The sequence below is a fragment of the Dicentrarchus labrax genome, unplaced genomic scaffold, assembly GCF_905237075.1.
Source record: "Dicentrarchus labrax unplaced genomic scaffold, dlabrax2021, whole genome shotgun sequence".
NCBI classification, from domain to species: Eukaryota; Metazoa; Chordata; class Actinopteri; family Moronidae; genus Dicentrarchus; species Dicentrarchus labrax.
The window spans coordinates 16,390,418-16,409,699 of record NW_026136703.1 but is presented as its reverse complement, the minus strand read 5'-3'; the positions used below and the strand labels follow the sequence as shown (position 1 = coordinate 16,409,699).

At 40.9% G+C, this 19,282-nt stretch overlaps 1 protein-coding gene across 2 annotated transcripts in view; it reads left to right on the top strand.

Annotated features, from left to right (window-relative positions):
• The window catches only part of cdin1 (CDAN1 interacting nuclease 1), a 53,596-nt gene that overhangs the window by 8,528 nt on the left and 25,786 nt on the right, over positions 1-19,282 (top strand). Inside the window, exons 3-11 of one of the 2 annotated variants that reach the window (XM_051387489.1) lie at positions 1,845-1,890; positions 2,932-2,996; positions 3,775-3,835; positions 6,915-6,987; positions 14,398-14,477; positions 14,866-14,915; positions 16,601-16,668; positions 18,214-18,279; positions 18,460-18,565. In XM_051387489.1, coding sequence (XP_051243449.1) covers positions 1,845-1,890; positions 2,932-2,996; positions 3,775-3,835; positions 6,915-6,987; positions 14,398-14,477; positions 14,866-14,915; positions 16,601-16,668; positions 18,214-18,279; positions 18,460-18,565 — 615 coding nt within the window. The remainder of the gene's footprint in view (positions 1-1,844; positions 1,891-2,931; positions 2,997-3,774; positions 3,836-6,914; positions 6,988-14,397; positions 14,478-14,865; positions 14,916-16,600; positions 16,669-18,213; positions 18,280-18,459; positions 18,566-19,282) is intronic. The other variant, XM_051387498.1, reaches the window with a different exon arrangement.

The following is a 19,282-nucleotide window of genomic DNA, read 5'->3' as shown; positions in this document are numbered from 1 at the left end:
TAGGCAGTAATCATGCTTATTATAGAGAGTAATCCATTTAAAACCTAACAGATGTCTGTTCCAACAGGGGGATCGTGATGGTCCCATGCCAACAATAAGGCTGTAATGTTGTTGAAATGCTCAGGTGCAAGGTTGAAGTGTGGAAGAAATTTTTTTTCTTCCCTTAAGTGTCCACATGTTGACAGTTGACCATTTAATGGCCCACTTAATTGCAGTGGCCCCTTTGTCCCTAAGCATCATTGTAAATGAATGCTGAGGTGGCAGTGTTTCTTTCTGAGAGTTTCCCTCTCTTCTCTTTATTTCAAACATTTGTTCCTTCACTTTTATGACTGTAAGTTTGTGGTTGACGAGACTCATCTATGTGATGCGTCGAGCCCCAGAGAGTTTGAATAGTTGAGAATTAGCTGATCTCCAGCCAGAGCAGTAAAACAGTTTAAAACTGGCATCTGGAGAACCCAAGATGACGTCTTTGGTGGGGTAAGTCATTATAAACTGCTAAACTATTCCAGTGGTTGAAATGCTTTTCTTAAGATATGGTCACAGACTGAGACTCCAGACAGAAATCAATGTTTGAGATTCCTTTGGCTTTGTTTACATGTCACATGGTTATTTCATGGTTTATAGTGATTGATGTCCAAGGCCTATGTGGACTCAATATTTCAATGCAGATTGGAAGCCTCAGCTTCTCGTCAGTATTTACATACCACTCTCAGGTGACTTGTAACGAAAAGTCCATTAAATTTAACAATCAAGTGTACTGAGAGCGGTATATTGAGACACAAAACCACTGGAGACTATCACAGAGCAGTTTGTGTGTGTGTGTGTGTGTGTGTGTGTGTGTGTGTGTGTGTGTATATTATATATATATATAATGTCTGTGTGTACATGCTTCTACTGTATTTGTGTGGGTTTTTTTATTGATATGCAGGGTGTAGGTATGTATCATCCAATTAGAATAATATCTGTCACCGCTTTAAATATCTTCAACTCAAAGGATGCTGTGGGGGTTGGGGAGGAGTACCGAAGGGGCTGCGAGTCCCTGTTGGAGCTGCCTGTTTTCCAGGTTTGCCTCTCTGCCAGGTGTTTGACATTGACTGGAGCTGGAGATGAATGTAACTTATGGCAACCCATGGAATTGACCGACTCCTGGGAGTCCAGCTTCCTGCAGTGAAAGTTTCCATTTTCAAAGCCCATCAGTTGCAGTGGGAGGGCTCCAGAACGGCCCATATGCCAGCATTGACAGTGAAGCAAGAAAACTTTCTCCTATGTGTGTATTGCTACACCGCTCACACAATCAAGTACACACACTCAGTGGTCAAGCACTTTGCAAAGAGACATCCAAACCAAGAAACGTAATCGTTAACGCTGTGCTTCGCTCTCTCAGTTGGACTTGAATCCTATCAATTATCTGCATGAATGTCATTAATTTCTTTCCGATTTTGTCATGTTTAGTTTGTCTATGAGTGAGTGTTCTTGCCTTTGTGTAGTTTTACAACAGCAGAAACTGCACTTCAATTAAGAACAATTTAGCTTTCAGCACTCTTGCTGGAGAGAATGGGGATAGAAGAAGATGGTATGTATGAATGAGTGAAAGGGGAAAAAAAGCAGGCTATATTTTTCTCATCTCTCATACCACACACAACCTCCCCCTTTCTCCCACCCCCACGCCATCGTGGCAGGAATCCTTTGTCAGAGGTGTTCATCTGGAACAACTTTGCCACACTTGTTTTCATGTTCTTTTAGATTACAGGGCAGCTGGCCCCAGCTTTGAAGCTCCCCCTCTCCCTTTGTCTCTGTGCAATGCACTCTGGTAATTAACTTTGTCCTTCTTTTATTTGTTCCAGTCACTCGCAGTCCACTCTTCTGAGCATCTTCTCCCTGGAGTACCAGGTTAGAAGTTTTCTTCCTTTGTGAGCCCTGACAGGTGCCTAATTGAATGATGAATGTCCCTTTATTTCTTTGTAATTGAACTGCCAGCTCTCTGATTGGTTTGGAGGATGCCCCCCCACCATACCCCCGTTTATTTCACCCCACCTCATCTCCACCCCCTCCTCCTCCTCACGTTCACGTTGAGGGCCCTTGCCTGCCTGAGCCTCAGTGGATGTCTGCCAAGCCTTCCCATCCATCTGTCTAATAACATCTAGCCCCTGCTTATTTGGTGGACCTGTAATAAATTATGCTAAACCATTATTATTCTGACAATAATAATTTCCCCGTGTAGTGCGGCTGCGTGTGCTAAATGTTTGCTGACTCGCACTGTCACTGCTGCTTTCCACGGCTGACAGCGGATGATGATAAATGGCCGCTGCCGCCAGTGGCAGAAGGCAGCACAGGCAGAAAATGGAGTCATTTATCATCCCCCTGACAGGTGTCAGTCACACTGCCTGTCTCTGTGGAATTACATTTTTTGTGTGTAGTAGTTTTTAAATAAGTTGTTTTTTAACCAATGCTCGTCCTCTCTTATCCCCTGTCCTCCTCCTTCTCTCTGAAGATTGCAATTGAATTGCATGGAAATGTCAGGGTGTGGAATGTGGAATAGGGTCATTGTTTGATCGAAAAAGGGGAAATGAATACAAGGTTTGAGTGAGGGAGGTGGGAGGGAATAGGGGGTTTGAACAAGGTTGCCTTGCACACTTTGACCCCCAGCAAACTTATTGAAATTAAATTACTCTACCCCAAGATCTCCTGCGCTTGTTGATATACAATAGAGCATGAAAGAAGAGCAGAAGCTGAACAAGTCTGCATTTTATTAAGGAGGATTGGAAAAATGTAAAGCCTTTGCCTTTTAATGAACTGTATTGTATGGAAATAAATTACCTTTGGTGGTTTAATAATAATTATAATGATGACAATATTATTATTATAATAATAATAATAATAATAATAATAATAATAATTGTTGTTATTACATCTGTGTCCTTTTTGTGACAGAAACGAACCAAAAGAACATTCTCAAGACACCATGCACCAGATGCTATTGAAAGCCACTACCAAAGGTGCTGTATTATTCTGTATTGTTTTACTTTATTGCTCTCTTCTGTCTACCACTCTTGTGTGCTCTTTGTCTTCCCCGTTCTCTGACTGAGGAAAGGACTTGCCAAAGTCCCCTTCCTCAGTCAGAGAGTAGGTGGGCCACCATGACAGATATAATCTCCTCCAAACAAATCACCACCCGCAGGATTCATTCCAGACCTCCACTTGCACCTGCTAAGCTAAAGCTCTGTTCTCCATGTCAAATTGAAAGCAGAAAAATAAATAAATAACCAGCCTTTGGACATTTGCCTTACACAGGCTTATGATGGTATGATTATCTGTAATTCAATGAATAAGGATAAATTAAAAAAAAGAAAAACAGGCTGTAGGGGGGAAGCCTCTTTGCATATTGCAATTAGCCTTTATCTAGCTTATTAGGCCATTGTTCTGGGGAAAACAAGGCCGGATAATGCACTTCTAATCCACTTACAACAACAAACCTCAGAGATGATCTGGGTAAGATCTGAGGGGAGCTGCAGTTTTAGCTGGCGAGGGAAAAAAGGCTTTTTGGGCGGCAGGGGTTAACTAACTATCATATGCTTGTCTGGCTTCAAGGAAATTTGAAGCCCTTCAAGCAGTGCTGTTTTAACCGCACTGAGCCTGCCATATGCCACCTAGGGCAAAGTCATCAGGGACATTAGCATGTCTTGGCTAGCCCAGTCTAGTCCCCTCTACCCTTCTGTCTGCCTTTGTGGGCCATGTTTTTTTTCACTGCTGTTGTTGTTCTTTGTTATAATAAAGGTATCTGAGTGAAGCCAAGGCACATCCCACTGCTCCCGTCCTGCTGGAGTTGGCCATTGAGGTAATGGCATAACCTTTAGTTTTTCTCTTTATTTATTTTTTTTCTTATCTTTGGGGAAAAAACCCTTTTTCTCTAAATGACTAGGTCAACGTTAGCTGCAGTTCTAGATTTTCTCCCTTGTCTGTTAGTCATTATCAAAATTGGTAAAACGGTCCGCTCCATTATCAATTATTTAATGTAATTAGCTCTCACCTCCATTAAGCAGATGTGAAAATACTTTTTGTGTTTTATCATGTAATTTTCCAAATTGCACTTCAGGCAGTGTTGCCACAAACTGCGGACAGGTGAGGGCAGGGTCATTGGTTAATTCTTCTCTTCATCACTTCATCGCTTGTTTACTTTAGGGGGTCAATGTAGGATTTGTCCTCTGGTTGATGCAGCAAATGGTATTCATACATATAATTATGTGAGAACTTAAATCCAAGTTATTCAGGTGGTGGATGTTTGTGCGTTTGTTCTATAATCGCCTCATGCTTTAAGCACTTAAATTATTAACAGGACCAAATGTCTATATTTCAGGTTGGTACTGAAGAATCAACCGACAGTTCCCTGCTCAAGCAGCAAAAGCAGCTAATGTGGCTAAACTACTATAGAAGAAAGCAATACATTGTAGATCATCACACTATTTTACATGCATGCTACTACTATACTGATGTTTTTTCGCTTCTTAATTTATTTATTTATTTTTGTCATTTGAATACATTGTTAGTCTTGCAGTTTCCTCTTATTTTGATTGTTAGAATAGGCTGCGTAACGTTTTAAAATATTTAAATGCACATTTAAATTTTTATTGGTGCTTACATCAGACAACGAGATTTGAGGGTTTCTTAATCTAAAATCAGAGTAGTTCACATGCATCAGTGGCACCTCAAAGCTAACTGCCATTATTCATTCTCCATTTAATTGACACATGATTTTTTTTTCTCCAAAGGATTAAATTCAGCTCAGAGATAACTGTCTATGAACCATTTAACTGTCATTTTAATATGCTACTTAACATTTAAACCAAGCACTCATGGTCTCCCAGACCGCTAATTGATGTAGTTTCATCCCTTTATGAGACAATATATCTCCAACAGAGGGAAATGATTAACAATGATGAAAACTATTCATGGATTTCTATTTTTGCCCCTAGAAGTCTTCCATGAATGAGGGTTCTAAACTCGACATTTGCTGTTTTTTTGCATGCTTTATATGGAGCTTTATGTAAAGGTTACTTAAACACACAGGGTTTTGAGCTGGTGCAGTTATTCTGTACTGTATGTCACACCCATTAGCTTTTGGGACTAATAAAACCAGTTTTACTGAACAATAATTGTTTTTTACAGGAATTCAAGCTTCTGTGAATCTTAGTTACATGTTAAACACATGAAGCGCTGCGGTCTGACTTTAGAATGGAGATGGACTCATGATTAATATGAAAATTAGGGAGACGCAAGTACCTGAACTAATCAGGTGGTCCTTATTCAGGCTGGGCCAGCATTGGTAATGTTGCCATTTTTCATTTGTCAGCCGTGATGCAAGTTACCAGGAATCTGATGCTCTCTCGTTATCCAAAGGTGTGAATGGTGAGCAGGCCAATAAGCACAAAGAGGAAAGGATTGAGAGGAGACAAGAAAGGGAGAGGAAATGAGAAGGGATAGGGAGAGGGAAGAGAGCTTCTTCAGCTGCAAGCCACAAATGCTAAGTCGGAAAAGCTATCAGAGGTCTTAATGAAGATACAAACTCTGTTCACCCCTTAATTATTATAGACATGTTTGGCCTTTTTACAAGCTGCCTTCTTAGTGCAATATTATGGAGATGTTAACAAATACTACTGCGGGTAAAAAGACATTGTTTAGAGAGAAGCTTCTCTGCTCCCAGCGTTACCAGGAAGCATCAGAGAAAAGATGAAACACACCATTCTCACTATAGGCTGAGGGCAAATTCACTTTTGGTACCCAATTATGCTAACAAGAGAAAAAATGTTTGGCTCCAAGAACGTTGTGTTTCATAACGAGCTGGCTAGGAATGGCAGTCTTCAAGCAATGTTTTAATTCCCTTCATACTGAAGAGGCTGTGAAATTTAGTAATGAATGACTTAATGTGTCTTCTTATTTACAGTGTATATATTGTTTAATATCGGATACAAAACTTTGAATTTGCTCCATATGCCTGGTTTAGCTTATTTATAAGAACATTTTGGGCCTTTTTTTTTTATAGATGATGCCTGTTAACTGGAGTCAATAATTGTAATATTCTGCTGGCCCTGAAAATAAGTGTTGGTTTTTCATTGCATACCATTCTAACACTTTCATGATAATATTATTTATAATGTGTGGAAAGACGGTGCGCTGATAAGAATGTGGTCCGATACACACCTTCAGTATCAGTCATTAGTGCTCCCTTACCTGTCAGGGCTTCTCCCTGCCCTCAAACCAAAAACATTGCACACCTCTCAAGGTGTCTTTGTGTTCAAAGAGTTCTGCAGCCATAGGTTCTATTCTTCCTATTAAGGACTGCATTCCCACAGTCCCTCCGGTGTGTCCTGTTGGTTCCTGCAGTTTTGCCTTGGTGATCATCCTATGATTAAAGCTCTCCATTGTGTCTAGCCTGGGCATAGTGTGTGCCGCTTTTTCATACGAGATGAGAGGCTATGGTCGTCCGTTTGACAGAGGCGAAGGCAATTCAGCTGGGTAGCTTGGCTGCGTAATAGGCGATCCCTTGTTCCTGTGGGAAAGGTTATTGCAAAGCAAGGCTTTCAAAGACCAATTTGCACAGGGATTGTCGAAAGTTGGGTCAAGGTTTGGGAACGCAATAATATCATTTAGAGCTATTACAATCATTATTATCTGTGTGACATCAGCCAAAGGTAGACTGGCCGTGTAATTTCAATGCTGTAATTCTTAGGCTCTTTGAAATATGTTCGCACTTCCAACTGGATATGCGGGATTTAGTCTGAAGGTTTGTAAATGGAGTAATTCTCCAGAGAGAAATAACAGGTCCACTGTACCTATTTTTTTAAGTAGCTTTTACTCTCCATAGCCTGTTTTTTATTAAGGCAAATTCTTTCTTTTTTTGTTGCTCAATCTATGTAAAGGTGGATCTGTCTCCTGCACTGATGGCTCGCATCATCCTGGACAGGTTCCTTCAGGGCTTGGAGGGTGGAATGCGTGAGTAACACTTTTCCATTTCCCACTCTGTCCTTTCTATCATTCCCCCCATCAGTCTTAATTGTAACACTTTGTCTTTTGAATCCCTTTCTGTTTGAGTCCCAGTTCCAGTTCTAGCTGCTGTATTTTCAGCCTGTCCAAGCCTAATGAGAGACAGACCACATTTAGTAGTAGCTGCATCTTAGGGCACATGACTGGCAATTAAGCACTAGGAGGACCACCCACCTCTCAACTGCAGTGTGGATCAATGCTAGCTCACCTCATCAGTGTTATTTATAACACTCCTTATTTCTTTCCTCGCCCTCCTTCATCCCCCCAATGCATCCACCCCCTTTCTCTTCTTCCCTCATCTCCTTCTCTTTCTCCGTCCCTACTGGGGTCCTGTGAGGAAACTGAGTTGAGGAAAAGTGTAGCAGAAAAAGCAAACCATTCCTAGGTAACGCTGATGGACATGCTGTGGGAAGAAAAAGAATTCCAGATGCAAATATTTTTGCTTAACATTTCAAAGAGATCGTCCAGAAATTGTGGTATTATTTGTCCATGCACATTCCAGTTAATTTCTTCTTTTCATCCTTTCAGGAACTTTTTTTTACATTATCTTCTGTAATATTTTTTGGCACAAATGCTGGCATAATTTGCAGTTACGCCTTTTAACGTGTGACATTTGGAATTCATACAAGAAACCCTTTCTTTCTCTCACACGCTTTTTTTTTTCTCACTCGGGAACTCCCATATCCCATGCACACATGGCTCCATATCATTTCAATAGGGCAGGCCTATCCTGAAGATGGTGTGTGTGTCTTTGCTGTAGTCTTTGAGAGTGAATCGCATGATGTCAAAAAGACGTGCTTCCAATTTAATCAAGAAAGAGATTAAAGTGGATGTGTGTTATTTTCAACTTCGCCACAGCACAGCCATTTGTCAAAGTCAAAGATGTGATTGCTTTGGACCCACCGTTATCCACTGCCTGTCAAAATACTAGTCTGAGCAGCTTGTAGAACAGAGCATTCATCCAGGAGAAGCACTCCGTCTCAGATAATAGCGAACTGCATCCCTCCATCTCCATACAGTGAAAACATGCTTTATTATTGATCAGAATAGATTTGTAGCAGATGAAACTTCCTGGATGATCGTTGTTTAATTTCAAAACAGTGCTGTAACCGTGCCGTATCTCAGTGTTTGCAGGCTAGCGAGTAATGTCGTGGTCGTGGTTCTTCTTGTAGGGAGTGATTTCACAGAAGCTAGATGGCTTTTACAGGATAATCACTGATCCGAATCAGCCTAACATAGCCTACATGCTGTGACAAAACACTATGATTTAGATCAGATTGATATCTACTATTTTATCTGGTAAAATAGTTTGACTGTTATCTGCTATATGAGTATGACACATTTTCAAATGATGATGCCATTTCTACTGTACCTTTCCACTCTTGCCAGCTGTAGGGTCAGTTGCTTTGAGGGTGACTTCTGTTTTGACAGAGCTCCTCTGCAGTGTCCTCATGACCTGCTTGGCCTTTGCAAATGAATTGCTGCCCACATGGACTGCACGGTCAAATTGTCCAATCTCCCTGTGTGTATATTAGACTCCAGTAATGTGCTGCCATTATGAAACAATGCAAGGATAATTGTCTTTGCTGGCAATTAGCTAACAGGTTGGTTCAGTGCTATTGTCAGGCATATCCGTCATGGCCCCCTCCAGCTCCAGACTGCGCTTCAGTGTGCATGTGTGTGTATTTGTGTGTTTTTGTCGGACTCCAGAGGGAGGCCGGGCAGGCACACTGCAAAGATCAATAGACTTCTATATAAGGGACATTACCCCCAACTGGGTGAGTGGCTTGCCTTTGCCTAGCACCATCGTTTTTTTATTCCCCTTCTCTTTCCCTTTGCATTTAAGAGACACAGGAATGGGGCCTTTGGGACTGTGGAATATATGTACAATCACTAGTACTGGATCAATACAGAGTTTTAAATTGTTTTCTGTCCCTTCCTTGTTTTGTTTTGCTTGCTTGTTGTTGCGCCCCCTCCCTCCCTCCCTCCCCCCTTCCCTCCATCCCTCCCTCCCTCCCTCCTTCCTTCCCACTAGCTACACACACCACCACCACACCTCAACATGACGACACCACCAACAAGCTGCCTCCGCCCTCTCCTTGCAGCAAAGGTATTGGAGGGAGCATCAGTCAAGCAGAATGAAAGACTATCTGGTGGTGCTTGTAAATAAATCAATACATTCAAAGCAGTTTTATCACGTATTGAATATGATATCAACATCCATAATGCTGCTTGTCTCATGAAAACAGACCAGGCAGTAGGGTAGGAAAGGTCACATACACTTTTACACCGTTTATATCCACTATTTTAAGGTCACTAGGAGTTGCACTTAATGTGATTTTTGGTGAAAATACAGCATTCTGGACCAGTTGAGACAGTTTCAATGGATATTTCAGAATTCCTTCCAGGATTGTTGGTTGTTCCAGAGATGTCACAAATAAGGGACATGAATCTAACAATTAAGATTATAAGGCACTGTATGAAAATATTGGATTTGATAACAATGAAATAGAAACACAATTAGGGCAGCAAAACATTTATTTTCATTACAGTTAAATCTATCCAAGTGATGTCATAAAATGGCTTATTTTCTTGTCTTCAAATTGCTTATAAAACATGTTGCACACATTATAAATATGTTTATAAATATAAATATATTGTTTCACTCTTTAAGTTTTAAATTTAATTTTATAAAAGAAACAATAGTATTTAAGTCTTAAGTCTTAAATACTATTGCATTTGAAAGGCTGAAAAAAAACAATGTTGTTTTTACTTATTATCAAAACAAAATACTTTAAAGTGATTATTGAAAACTGAATTGATATTAGTGAAATGCAAAAAAGTCAGTCAGTCATCGAAATAATGACGCAATTGTAGAAACTGTCTCTCATGATGTAGTAACCTACATCATGTGCTCACGCTACTTGTTTCAGGCCACTTTAAGTTCTGTAAATGATGCAGTTATATTGTAAACAGCCGTATTGTAATTCCAACTCTGTGTTTCTATGTCGGTAGATATTACCTCTTAGAAGTCACTAGCAGGCACATTGGGGGAGCTCCAGCTCCTACTTTCCCCCTCCTGCTATCTCTTCATCTTGCTCTCTATTCCTCCTTTGACAGGGTTTGATGTGCCTCTAGATTTAGACATACTTTTTTGAGGAGGCAATTTTGCTAGCTATTTGACCTTTTTCATTTTCCCAAGGCCCAGCTCCAGATTAGATTGCTGCTCCATGTTTTGTAACTATGTGATTCGACCGCCTTTAAGATTTATTGTCACATTCCTTTACAGAAGCCTTGTACGCAAGGTTATAAATGTCCTGTGTTTGATGTTAACACTGTGAGAATGTTAGCGTCTACTATGATCCTTTGGTTCCTTGACAGAATTCATAATAGCTTCAGTGTTTTGCAGATCAGACGTGTTGATAACTGAATATTGTATTATGTTCTATCCAGTAAAATCTCAACTTTCACTGTGATTGTTATGGTTCCTCCTCTCTTGTCTTCAAGTGCTACTCTCTTCTCTCTCTCTCACCTCTCCACTGTGTTGGAGCTGGTGTGTATATGCAGCCTCTTTTTCAAATAATGAGAGCAAGGGCACTTCATTAGCAAGAAGGGAGGGAGTAAGGAGGCAAAGGCAGGATGAGTGTTTCTGTGCGCGTGTGTGTATGCATGCAAGGGGTGGGTGCAAGGAGGTAAGCAGCAGCGTGGCACTTCACTTGACAAGTATACTAATTACTCCTTTTCAGCAGAGAAGCTCCAGTCAGCCTCTGCCACAGTCTAATGGCCTGACCTAGGAAGCCTCTCTCCATGGCAGAGCCTCCCCAGATCTACTATTACTACTGCTACACACACACACACACACACACACACACACACACACACACACACACACACACACACACACACAGAAATGTAGAGTCTCATCTCACTGCTATCAGGGAGAATCAGGTGGAAGCAGATCAGTTCTGCCCCAGTAACCTCTTCAGGGACTGGGCTCCTCCTGCACAGGAGATACCACCTCATATCATCAACTAGCACCTACACACCACCACACATTTTTCTCTCTCTCTCTCTCTCTCTCTGTGTATCTCTCTCTCTCTTTCTTTCTCTCTCTCTCTCTCTCTCTCTCTCTCTCTCTCTCTCTCTCTCTCTCTCTCTCCCCCCCAATCTTCTGTTTTTTTCAATACGGGAGGATAAATTTAAAAGGAGTAAATTGGAAAATCAAATGAGGGCTTTAGGCAGCAGCAGAGATTTGCAGAGCTGTCGGCCAGCGTCGCAGAGCCTCATCCATCATGTCCCACAAGTAGTCAATTCCTCTAGTATCTGTAAATGTTTTCAGATATTAGCCAATTTATATGCTCCGAGATTCATCATGGAAAATCAGCTTTAGCGGCGCACATTATCAGGACCTGTCTCTCCCTTGCTCCATGAAGTTTGATGAACGAGTGCCCCTCCACAGCTCAATGGCTTGTGCATGGGGAGGGGGGGGGGGCATATAGAGGAAATGTGTAAGCATCCCCCTCACCCTCCTCACCTCCCCTCCCCTCCCCTCCCCAGTCGTGGAAAAAAGTGGGTTTTTTAATTAATAAACAAACTTGCAGTGGAGCTCATCAGTGTCAGGGGCAATAACAATCGTCATCCGTTATTGTTTATTACGGCCCTCCCTCAACAAATGTTGCTATCTAATGAGGTTTCTCAACATTTTTTGCGTTTGAGATAATGACTTTTTCACCCTAGCGGAGAAAGGAAGAGTAGTTACAAATGACACAAGTAAGCAGTGAGGAATCAAGCCAAGGTTATGTCGCTGTTACCTTGCCTTATATAGTTTATCTTGTTTTGGAGTTGCATATGAAAACAGGCTTGTGATTTGTTTACACTGGTTGTTTTCTTTAGCAAATCCCAATGGAGGCGTAGCGTTTCACATCTATTATTCTCCTCTTCTCTGTTCTTTCTGTTCAGATGTTGACGGTGTGATATGGTGCCTTAGTCAGAATTTATACCAACATGGGACAATTACAGTAAATTTGGTGAATGTTTACAAGGTGCAAAGTCGTGCTGCAGGGCTTTGTTCTCTGTGTCTGGTGTTCTTCAGATTATGCTTTTTATTTTCCTGCACGTGTTTTATGTGTGCGTCTGTGTGTGCCTTGAGTGTGTGTATTTAAAGAGCATGATGTGTGTGTGTGTGGCAGAGAGGAGCTCAGGGTGTCATAGAGGAGTGCTGCCGTGCAAGGCGGGGGCGTCTTTAATAAATGTATGCTGATGTTGGAGGCTGCAACGATGCGAGGGATGCAAGGGCCCTGTTGTTATTTACTGCTGTGTTTGTGCACAGCAGCGAATCCTGGGCCTGCAAATGGCATTACTGGCCGTGATGAATGAGCATTAGGGTAAACTCATTTTAAAAGCATCCTGATTTATTAGCGGCCTGGCCTTCCATTTTCATCAGGTCAATGCTTGGCTGAAATTCCACAATGTCAGCGCCAAGGTCACCTCTTTATGGCTATTTTTAACCCCATCGCTCAAAAAGAGCAGGGGAAAGGGATCCTATCACTTATTATGGCCATCTACCAAAAATATCAAGGGTCTGGAGAGACGAGGAGAGAAAGGGAGAAAAGCCTAGTCCTGGAAGTGGGTGTTTGTGTGTGTTATGTGAGAGAGACCAAAATGTGGTGGTGGTCAACCTCCAATTATGAGTGCTAGTAAGACAAGAGCTTTAATGGCTACCGTTTGCCTTCGGGGAGGTTTATTACACACTACTGTTTTGCAGAAGCAGCGTCAAATCTATAAAACGACCATTAGGAAGAGGGAAAAAATCAATCAAAATGCCATTAAAGTGGAATAAGTTGCCAATATTGCTGATGTGGTTGCGGGTCCTTTGATTTTCCTTCAGATTATTAGGCACAGTCGAGTAGTGACTTTGTTAAGGGAAACCAGTGTTGTTGGGGAGTAATATGTCTCCTGGCTTCATAAAGTTTGCTGCCTCATATTTCCCGCTTTATTGATTATCCATTATCATTTGTCATGAGGTGTCCTAACTCAAGGGGAAAATATAACCCTCTTTCTTCACTGCCGCCCGCACTGCACAGGAGCATGGTATGGATCTGCGTGTGAAGGTACCAATCTCTGAGAAAAATGAGCAAAGAAATAAAGCACAGCCCTGTGCCTTGCAGCTCTAAGAGGGTGTGCGAGGTTATGGGGTGGGCTGGGGGAGTACCGTGACTGGGGGAGACTGAAACAGAGAGGAGGTAGCACAAAAAAAAAAAAAAAAAAGGTGGCAGAGAAAGATGGAGACAAAGAAGAAGAAACAGAAAGAGAGGAGGGAGTGCTGAATGGGCTTTGTTCTTCTCCACCATCCTCCCTCTTTATTTCATCATAAGGTAGATGAGGGATCACAGCACTGTTTGTCCTCTGTGATAGTTTTCTCAAGGAGTAATGCCTATGAACAAATGCAAAGGGGAAGACAAGACAGAAAGGAAGGGTTAAGGGTTTTTAAATGTTCTTCTAAATCCTTTTCTATTAATGAACTTCATTTAACAGACGCTTAATGATCCAGTCAGTGTTTGTAAATGTATACCCAGGTTTTTTCCAATTGATCTTTTTTTATTCTGGGGTTTTTATGCCCCCTTTTTTTTAATCAATTTTTATAAATATTTAAATAAGCTGTCTTGTTTTTAACAGTTACATACTTTGCTTTTTTTTTTTTTTTTTTTTTTTTTCTTCGGTTTCTAGATGAGCTTAGGAACCTCTGTTCAGTGTTGGTACAGTCACCATCCATGCCTGAAATGTGAATAGAAACATTCCTTGTATTGTCTGTAATACCGCAAGTCTGTCAGGACCATGTATCACTAAAATGGCGTGCCTCAACCATTTCGTCACACAATGATACAATCCATTTAATCCAAATCTTTTTAAGAAATGATTTAAGGAATTTTTTGCTGTTGCAGTGCCAGCGAATCAATCCAGCAGGCTCTCCTTTCTGATTTATAATGTTAGTAGAGCGAGAATGGGGATGAGAGATGCAGAATAGTCAGCGTTCATAACATAGATAAACTACATGGGGCTCCTGTGCTCTGGACTGAAACATTTATCTATAGAAAATCTGTATAGACACCAAGCAGCCATCTAATGGACTAGTGTGGAAATACTGCACTAACAGTGGCATGGTGAATTACAGTATGTCAAGCCTGTCTTTTTGTCTGTATATGTTCCTAGTTTGCTCTCAATTCAAGGTAGCAATTAATTTTTTTAAAAACATTTATAGGTTATACAAGCTATAGTGTTTGATATTATTTGAATACTAATATTAATATGATTTTTGTTTTTTGTTTCTCTCCATGTCTTGCCTTTCTGTCTCGTTCTCAGCTTCTAAAACAGTCCTAAACAGCATGCTTAAGGAGCCGTCTTTAATTCCAGACCAAATTTTGGCCAATAACATCTACCAAGTAAGTGTTTTAACATTTAAATTTGAGCTGAAATATTACAGGAAATCATTTAAATTGTGTGCTGTCATGGAAAGATATATTTTTAATTACTTCAATTACATTTTCTAGAATTTTATAAAGTTTGTTGCCCTACCCTTTTCCATGTAACAAATCTAGTGCTTATGTACAGTGAGTTTTTAAGTGTTATTGTACCACCTGGCTGACAGACGGCATCAGCCGCTCATGTTTGCTGATGAGGTCACGTGAGAGCCGGCGGTCATGCCTGCCAATCTGCCAGCATCTCCTGTGTTTTCTCCTTTCCCGGCACTGTATGGGCTTCCTTCCCTCACCTCCCTTCCACCCACCCACCCTTTTCGCACGCCATAATATTTCTTCCCCCTCTTTTCAGTGCACAATAAATGACTGCTGTTATGGACCGCTGGTAGACTGCATCAAACAGTATCCTATCCCATAAAATTTTAAGCCTGAAATTGACGAGAAGCTATTGAAGGGGATGAGATGTGTCTGGCTTCACCTGACATAAAAGTTCTGCTTCACAGAGGAAGTGTTTCATCCTGCCTGCCATTGCACTATCACCGATACAGAGGCTGGAAGGTGATGGAGGGAAGAGGAGGAGGAAAGGATAGGCTGATCTAAATGCATCTCCATGTGCACAAAGTGGATCAGACCCAATGTTCTATAGTACAAGAAAGAAATGATCGTTAATAAGCCTTGTGGTGGCTAATGTGTTCTTTCGTATGGTTTTTTATTCACCCAGATGATTGTTTTTTTATGTTAATTTTAAAAAAAATCAATTATTCTTACATGCAGAATTTTAAAATCCTTTTTAGCTGGATTTTATTCTGAGAATTTATATACGATAATTCAGCACCACGGAGAGTTCTGGACACGTCAGTCCAACTTGAACTCTTAATGCTCAATTACTTTTATTTATTTATTTTTAATTCAATCAATCAGTTGTACTTGTGTTTTCCTTCCCTGTCTTGTCTAACAAATACCCCCTCCTTGTTTAGCAGGGGCTTGGCCTTGACTATAGGGGCAGAATTTCGAGTCCAGGCTATTTAGGGGCAAGCAGCTGGGTGGCAGACCAACTATTTCCTGGGGGAGGAGACTTATTTGAATGAGTGTACATGTGTATGTCTGTATGTTATTGTGTCCGTCCAAGCTTTCGTGTGTAGTGGGGCTGAGTCGTTCTGTTCATGGCCAGTCAACCCTGTCCCATCCTGTCCCCCTTCCACATCCCCCCTTTTTACCTTTCTTTGGTTGTCCTCTTGTCAGTGTCAACTTAGAGTCAGTTACTCCACCACAGAGAGTTCATGATAACCGCCCCACTACTATGTGCTTTGAAAAAGCTCCATCCTCACATGAAAGGAATAGCTTTTAATGCATTTGTGCCAATAATATGTATGTATTAATTAGAATCCATTTTGCTTGATTAGTGTTTGTTAAAGGCATTATAATGCCATAAGGACTTTTCTCTCTGTCTGGGGAAAAGCATGTTTGGCATATATAACATCAGGCCTCTAATTGCAGCATTCCTTTCTGTAGAAATCAAGCTGCTTGCATCCTGATGCAAAATGGCATTTATTTTAAAAGCATTTTTCTTGAAGGATTTTAGAAGAATGAGTGGAGCAGCTAGTCCAGGCGCTCTTTGCATTTTGCCAAATTGGCATTTGTTTCATCTTCCTCATTTAGGTAATGCACTCTGAAGATTTGTTGTGAAAGCAGATTAAGGTTGACCTGAAAACTCTGATTGTGCTCTCACTATACACTGGTAAAAGAGAAGAGGCTTTCACTTTGCATAGTAAGCCAATAGTGGAGGGGAAAAAAATGATTCTTAACTTTGACTGATGCCAAACTTACACATGCACAAATGAGCTAACATCACCTCACATCTGTGCACTCATGTTGTTACCACAAATTTTACAAGGAAAATGCCTAATTTTATTCCTGCAGAATTTTTATGAGAATTTCTTTTGTGTTCTTATTATTTTTGGACTTGGATTTCATTTAACATTATTGCTCCTGCTGAGACCACCCTACGAAAGACCACACTGTTCCAGTAGTTGTATAATAAATACTGCTGTTGCAACATGTTGGAATCCTTGACTCTATATTCTCAGCGCTATCGGCCAAGAGCATGAGGTCCTGCTTCGCGACAAACTGAAGGAGAGGAACCTTTCCTTTCTAGGTAAGCCATTTCCTGACCTTCTCATCCCATTTCTAAAGTCATGGCAGTATTGCCTTTTTTTGTACGCTTAGTAAAGGAAGGCATGGACATGACTGATGCAGTGGATGTTATCTCCTATTGATTTGTTAACAACAAGGAGCTGTTATCATATATCCTTGGATATATATATATATATATATATATATATATATGCACCAGCATACAATGAATATTTAAAGAATAAAAGCTTTAAAGGTAGGTCTTAATGTTACATTAGTTGTAATGTTTGGTCCTCTTAGGTTACTGTTCAGTTTTCGTTTTGTTTCTATTTCTATAAAAATTAATATTATGTTAGTACCATTAAGGGGATATGACTGCAAATACTGTTTTCTAAGTATTTTGGGAGATTTAATGTTGAGGGGAAAAAAACCTTATATGTGGTTGTAATTTCCAGTATCTTTTTGTGATAATAAGATTGTTCTCCTAATATCTTCTTCTTTCTAACACCATTGTCTTTTTCCAACAATATTAAATCAAGGTAGAGTGTCCAGGTGTGAAATTGTAAAACAGAATTTTTTAACCCTCCCTTCCTACCATCACCCCCATCCTATCACCATCCCCTAGGTCAGATGAGTGATGAAGGGTAAAAGTCATTCCCTCTGCCATTAAGACCATATCATTTATTTGGACCTGGAGTGCTGACCTTTCCTCAGAGCTGTATAGAGGACTGTTCTAAAACTGTCAGAGTTCGGGCGGCACAAGGGCCACTGAGGCAGCCTCACCCCATCTGATAAATGGATTGGAAATAAGCCACCCAACAGCAGGGATGGCCCATTAATTTTAATCAAAGGTGATGTAAAAAGGCGATCAGGGCCACATGACAATGTCAACAGCCTAGTAGGTATGAATATAGGCTCCCATCCTCCCACATACACATCTACACCCACATTACCACACCAAGGATGCCCCTCTGTACCACAGGCCTTTGGCAGCTTCACTGACCTCACTCCACTCTCTTTCTCCCCCCTTGGCTGATGCTACCTCTTCACCACCACTGACACCGCCACCCTCCATCTCTCCTCCGTTCCCTTCCATGCCCCATTAGTTGAGCTTGGCTGGAGACAAAGAGGCAGGCCCTTGGAACTGAATGACCTGGTCAGCCTGAGATTTAATGGAGAAATCAGGTGTTGTAGGGATAATGGCCGAAGCGCACCAGAAGTCAAGGACAATGGCTGCGGCCTGTGCAGGCAGGGGTCAGGCTTACAGAGTCTATAATGCCAACCCTGTCCCCTTGCTGTATATTTTATAATGCTCTGCCAAACCACAAACTGGAGAGCAGCTCTGTAACTGGACTTTACAGGTTTTTGTGCAACGACAGCGAATACGTGGCAGATGTAGTTAATGGTTTTACTGTGCTTGCTGTCCTCTACTGTTATTTCTTCTTTGCTAACACTAAGGGGTTTTGTTACCACCACCTTGGTGAGGTTGCCTGCTTCTGATTGATGTTACAGAACTTGTTCAGTGAAGAGTAAAATTATTGCAAATTCTGTACTTTATCTCCTGTAGATGAAAACCAACTGAGAACTATGGGCTACGACAAAACACCTGATATCATCTTGGAGGTTCCCATTGGTTAGTATTTACATTACACGTGTCAATATTTAATCTGAAATAACTGCCTGTTAGTCTTAGCTGCCTTGTTTCAAAGAGGAATATGCAGTTGTCAAAACATTGTCATGTTAATGCCAATCTTGTGTGGCTTTTTTGTCACTGTTTTCCTGGGTGTTGCTGTGTGTTTCTGTTTCTGAAAAGCTGTGGAAGGACACATTGTACACTGGATTGAGAGCAAAGCCTCATTTGGAGATGACCACAGTCATCGAACCTATTTGAACGAACAGTTCTGGAGCTACTGGAACAGGTGAGTCATCTAAATCAACCATATAACGTTGCAGCTCATATTTTCCCAGTTTGTGTATTGTTTTAACTTCTCCTTTTTAACCACTAACCACAATGAGTTTTTTGTTTTTGTTTTTTCTTTGAGCGTATACCTTTCTAACAATGCTAACCACTTCCTTCCTGGCATAGGCCACACTAACCCAACACTTCCATATTGTACATCACAGTACTTCCACATCCACCCCTGTCATTGGAACCTTCTACAGCCTGTGTGGGTGACTGTTTTCCAGAGTACACATATTGTTTTTGAAGGGAAGCTGGAAAATGGGTGATTAATCCATTGCATCTGTTGTCATGAGAACCTTTGAACAGGAACGGGCCCTTGTGCTCTGATCCGGGAACAGAGGTGTGTGTATGTGTGTGCATATGAATGTGTGTGTCTCAATGCTAGAAATGAAAGAGATGCTAAAAATACATACTTATTTAATTATTTTTAAAGAGAGCATTTCTTTATCTAGATTGTTTTTCCTAACCACAGGTAATTCTATCTTTATTTAATTTTGTTTCTCATCACAAGGTTGCTATACAGTTATGATCTGTCATCAATATTCCATTTCTTAGTTTAAAAGCTGAAAAAGTGCTATAGTGTCCCTGCCACTGAATGAATTGGATAGGTCTTGCATACACTCTCTCTATCAAATGGCTGCAAAATTAGCTAGGTCATACCATGTGTCATCAG